General features: G+C 48.4%; 1 protein-coding gene across 1 annotated transcript; it reads right to left on the bottom strand.

Annotated features, from left to right (window-relative positions):
• Positions 1–214: 214 nt before the first annotated feature.
• LOC133116882 (protocadherin-20) lies at positions 215–4,249 on the bottom strand. Its single transcript, XM_061226886.1, has 2 exons — positions 4,106–4,249; positions 215–3,511 (listed from the first exon to the last, which is right to left on the bottom strand). Exons 1-2 carry the CDS (start codon positions 4,145–4,147, stop codon positions 908–910), a joined length of 2,646 nt encoding a protein of 881 aa, XP_061082870.1. The 5' UTR covers positions 4,148–4,249; the 3' UTR covers positions 215–907.
• Between the last annotated feature and the right edge of the window lie 761 nt (positions 4,250–5,010).

Here is a 5,010-nt window from a genome sequence, read left to right as displayed (position 1 = left end):
TCAAAATGTGGCGTCTGGCAAAAGCAAACAGTTCAATACTCCAGTTCAATAAGAGTTTATCAAAGTTGAATTGTAGGTCTAATCTGTCACAGGCATATTATGATATGGATGAGTAGTGGTGTATATGCACTGTGTATATGTACTGACCTGCTGGTAATGAACAAACTCCAGTGTATGTGTTTAAAAGCATCATTCACATCAGGGACACGAAAGATTCATATAACTATGAAAATAAAGGCATTTTTAATATTTGCATTTTGTTTGTACATAATATTGACAAGATGGACCCAGGGTGTAAAGCCATAAATGAGGGTAGAACAGGATCGCTTGCTTAAACTTAACACACATGTGACAAACATGGCTCAACTTTCTACCTGAGAACCTGAAGTTAAAGGGAAATGTGCAAAGATCATTCCAGAATAAATAGGGTTTAAACGTCTGCGAGGGACTCGCAGGGTTCTATTGATGGAGAAGGACACAAAACGATCTGAGCATTTTGGATGAAAAGGGATTATATTCCTTTTTGAGAGATATGAACCAGACATTTATCAGATATTCTGCACTGATATTCTGATGCTGCTTTCAGGTAAAGGCAATATTACATTTCTGAAGTGATGATTCAATTTTTTACTTGTGGGATGAAGTTTGTTTTCAAAGCCTGGTGGGAGAGTGTGAGACTTAGGTTTATGTGCCATGCACATAAAGGAACACTGCTTTTTCCCCTTGTTACAAAAATTATAAAACATTACACTATGTACAATATATTCATTTTTGTTATCATAAATTAGGTCCTCTGTAGAAATAAAATAAATGCCTCTCCTTATGGAGTGTTGAAAGTCTTGTAAACAGCTGGGGTAGGAACCTTAGTCCCCCCAACTCCTCCCCGCCCTAAAGCACAACAGCACGGTCATACATTTGAGATCTCCATTAGCTTCCTGTCGACGTCCTGAAACTCACTGTCCACCTCCTTTTTCCTGGGCACCTTGCTGTGTTTGTGCGTCTTCACCTTGCAGCAGATGTAGGTGGTCAGGAGCACCACCAGCAGCAGCAGGCCCAGGCAGGTGGCGGAGAGCGCCATCAGCATGACCTGACACGGGAACCCCTTGTCCTTTCTGGGGCCTACTGTCTGCCTGTCCACGGAGGCCTCCTCAATCTCTATATCCTCCTCCTTCATCAGCAGACTCTGGATGTAGCTCTCATTACTGACCGTCTCATTGACAAACAGGTTGACCACCACTGTGGAGTGGAGAGGTTCGGGCTGACCATGGTCACTCACCTTGACTAGGAGGCTATAGAGGCCCCTGTCATTGAGCGTCTTCCTCAGTGTGATGTTGCCCGTGTCGGGGTCGATGTCAAAGGACCCCTGCTCTCCACCCTTCCTCCTGATGATGCTGTAGGCTATGACAGCATTCATGCCCGTGTCTTTGTCAACGGCGTACACCTCAGTTATGGCTGTTCCCGGCTGGGTGCTGGGTAGAACCAACATGTAGGACTGGTTGGACTGCGGGAACAGGACAAGGGGTGGGTTGTCGTTGACGTCCAGGAGCAGTACCGTCACCATGGTGATGCAGGAGAGTGAAGGCTCGCCCCCGTCCACAGCCTCGATCCACAGGAAGTAGGTCCCCTGCTGCTCCCGGTCTAGGGGCATCTTGGCTCTCAGGGCACCCTTCCCTGTGTCGATGATGAAGATGTCACTACCGTTGACAATGGACAGTGCGACCCAGCCGTTCTTTCCCGTGTCAGCGTCAATGACTGAAAGCACACCAATCTCACCAAAACCGGGGAAGTTCTCCGGCACGAAGAAGGTGAAGTCCTTGTTGATGAAGCGCGGGCTGTTGTCGTTGCGGTCCACCACGGTTATAATGACCGTGGCGACGGCCTCCTTGCGCGGCGACCCACGGTCCAGCGCGCGTACTGTGAACCGGTACTTCTCCTTCTCCTCCCGGTCCAGAGACGTGGACACGGTCAGAACGCCCGTCTCCCGGTCCAAGCTGAAAATAGGCGGTGCGTCAGAGCCCAGCAGGTAGATCACCTCCCCCCGGCTCCCGCTGTCCTCATCCGTGGCGTGCAGCTTCGCCAGGAAGGTGTTCGGTGGGTTGTTCTCCTCCACAAACAAATCCAGCAGAGCCTGCTTAAAAACGGGTGCGTTGTCATTCTCATCCGCCACCTGGATCCTGATAAAGGTCTTGATGACCATGCTATGGCTGTTCCTAGCCACCACGGTCAGCTCATACTCCTGCCTCTGCTCGTAGTCCAGGGCCTCGGTGGTCTCTAGTAGATACTCATCAGTAAGCAGCTTGTAAGGGGTCAGCCTGAAAGGGCCCTCGCCTTCAAGGTGACACTCCACCTTTTGCCGCGGCTCAGCCGCATTCTTCACCGTGAAGAAGGCGATGGGGGAAGATGGCGGCTCTGATTCCTTCAGCCACACTACACCGTCCTTCTCCAAGGCAATGTATCGAGGGATCACCGACGGCGGGCCAGAAGACACCTTGATGATGCGTGCCATCACCATGGCTACGGCAGGTATGCAGGCAGGCCCGTTGGCCAGGACGGTCAGCTTATAGAGTTTGCCGGTGCTGGCGTCGATCTTGCCGGCCAGCTTGATGACCCCAGTGACCTTGTCCAGGTGAAACAGGGTCCGGATGTTCCGGGGCACCCGCTCGCTGTAGGCGTAGGTGACCTGGGCGTTCGCACCGAGGTCAGGGTCGTGGGCGTGGAGATGTGCCAGGTGCGAGCCTTTGGTGGTGTTCTCGTACAGCGTGATGTTGACCTGCTTCTCCCTGAACTGAGGGCAGTTGTCGTTGAGGTCGGTGATGACGATCCTCAGCGTGGCTGTCCCCGTGAGGGTGGGTGTCCCCCCGTCCTCTGCGATGATGCTGGTCTCGTACTCGTCTCTGGTCTCCCGGTCCAGCGGACCTGTCACAATCAGGATGGGGGTCAGCTCCCCGCCCTCGCTCTCCTCCACATCCAAGGTGAACACCTCAAAGTCGTCGACCAGCCAGTAGGTCTGAACCCCGTTAATCCCCACGTCGGGGTCGACCGCTGACTGTTCCATAGCGAACCGAGCGTTGACCGGCGCATTCTCTGGGACAAAGAGCTTGATCTCATCCGATAAGAATCTGGGCTCGTTGTCGTTCACGTCCTCCACCACGATCCTGACTTTGACCAGTTGGAAGTATTGCTGGGGCAGGATGATGATGTCCAAGGTCAACGAGCAGTGTTGGGCCCCCTGTACATCCTGGCACAGAGTCTCCCTGTCTATCACGTTGCCAGATGTGTAGAGCTCGCCCGTAGCGTTATTCAGGTCCACATACTGCCGGCTAATCTTTAAAGCCAGATTGAATAAAAGAGGAGGATCAACATTGAAATCCAAGTGTAAGTCCACACCAATGGCGCCTATCAGGGTTCCCCTGGGTAATCCTTCTCTGATTTTATAGATGAGTTCCTTTGCCTGGTTGAAATTTGCAAAGCAGGAAAGGGGGCTAATGAGAGGCAAGAGAACGCATAATCCCTGAAAAAGATAAATAAAAATGTGATTATAACAATATTAACATGCAATGACAGCAATGATAATAATATCAAATCATCTTTAACAAAAACTTTGCAGATTATTATCTTACAGTGATGACAGAAATAATGATAACACTGCAGAAACTACAGGACAAGTAATTCTTGTCTTTCCTTTCTGAAAAGTATACAGTTGGGAAAGTGTGAAAAGTCTATTATCAACAGCAGACCAGGCTAGATTATTATAAAATATTTTTTGTATTAACATTGTGACAAAAAGCCATTCAGGTCCATCAGAATTATACTCTGCAATAAATATAATCAAATTCAGATTCACTTTCAAACTGTGAAAATGAGCTTTGACAAGGTTTGACAAAACTGAGGTCTATAAAATATTCCTAACAAAGATGAAAAATTATAAGTCACCAGTTACAGTATTTTGAAATGAATACAACTCAGCACAACAAAGGCTGGCACTGAGCATACACGCGCACGCTCGCACACACACCCACGCACACACACACACACACACACACACACATGCACACACATTGCAAAGTCCCAGCTGCCTTCCCGCTTGTAGTTTCACACTACTCACCCATAATTTTCCCCGTAAGATGTGGTGCTGATGGCTGAGCATATTTCCCACAACAGCGTTTGTACTCCAGCAGGAAGAAAAGAAGAAGACCTTTTACGACCGATACATTTCCCCCCCGCTGATCAGCCAGACCAATGCTGACGGCTTTGCGCTCACAGTGTGAAAGGCAGAAGTCATTCATCTGCAACTCAGACTTTGGACACACCTCCCATATTCAAATGACTTCACAAAGTCAGCCAACCGGATTGTGAATGCTGCTGGCGTTTCCTTTCACCCTATGTATGCTGGATGGCTCACTGAGAGTGTTTTTGGTATGGGACAAATACAGATGCAAATGCAGATACACTCAACTTATGACTCCTATATGATCACGATGAGCATGATCTCAATAAACATAAGCTGACCCAGCGAATATAAAGAACAGGAAATCTGTCCTGTCCAGTTGAGGCTAGCAAGGATATTGTCTCATAGAAATGAGAGGAGTGAGAGGAGTGACAGGTCAGTAATTGTGTACATTGGTCAGGTTCCGAGAGGGGTTTTTTGAGGAAAGGAGTGACACGGTATGGACAGTGCAGGTTGAAGGAGAGTAGTTGAAAAGAAAGCAGATGAAATGAATGATAATGGATTTTAAGGAGGGGGGATGGGGTAGGGTCAGCAGAACTGTTGTTGGGATGTTAAGAGTGGAAGGGTTTTTGAAGGGTTTTTGTTTTAGGAGGTGGATAGGCTTAAGTAGGAGGTTTAGCAGGTGGGGGAGACAGGTAGGGGAGGGGGTGAGCAAGAGCTTCAGATGACATTGACCTTTCCAAAGAAAGTTACATAATAATCTTTAGTGCAAGTGGAGGAGAATGGCGAACAGTTTGCATGTACTATTAAAACATACTGTAAAAAACAACACAATCATTATT

Source organism: Conger conger, chromosome 17 (genome assembly GCF_963514075.1).
Source record: "Conger conger chromosome 17, fConCon1.1, whole genome shotgun sequence".
Classification (NCBI taxonomy): domain Eukaryota; kingdom Metazoa; phylum Chordata; class Actinopteri; order Anguilliformes; family Congridae; genus Conger; species Conger conger.
This window is presented reverse-complemented; position numbering and strand designations above follow the sequence as displayed.

Excerpts from the sequence above, each read along its gene's own strand:
- LOC133116882 (XM_061226886.1), bottom strand. The coding sequence starts at position 4,147 with ATGCTCAGCCATCAGCACCACATCTTACGGGGAAAATTATGG. Across the intron at positions 3,512-4,105 it reads TCTTACGGGGAAAATTATGG|GGATTATGCGTTCTCTTGCC; the intron begins GTGAGTAGTGTG and ends TATCTTTTTCAG.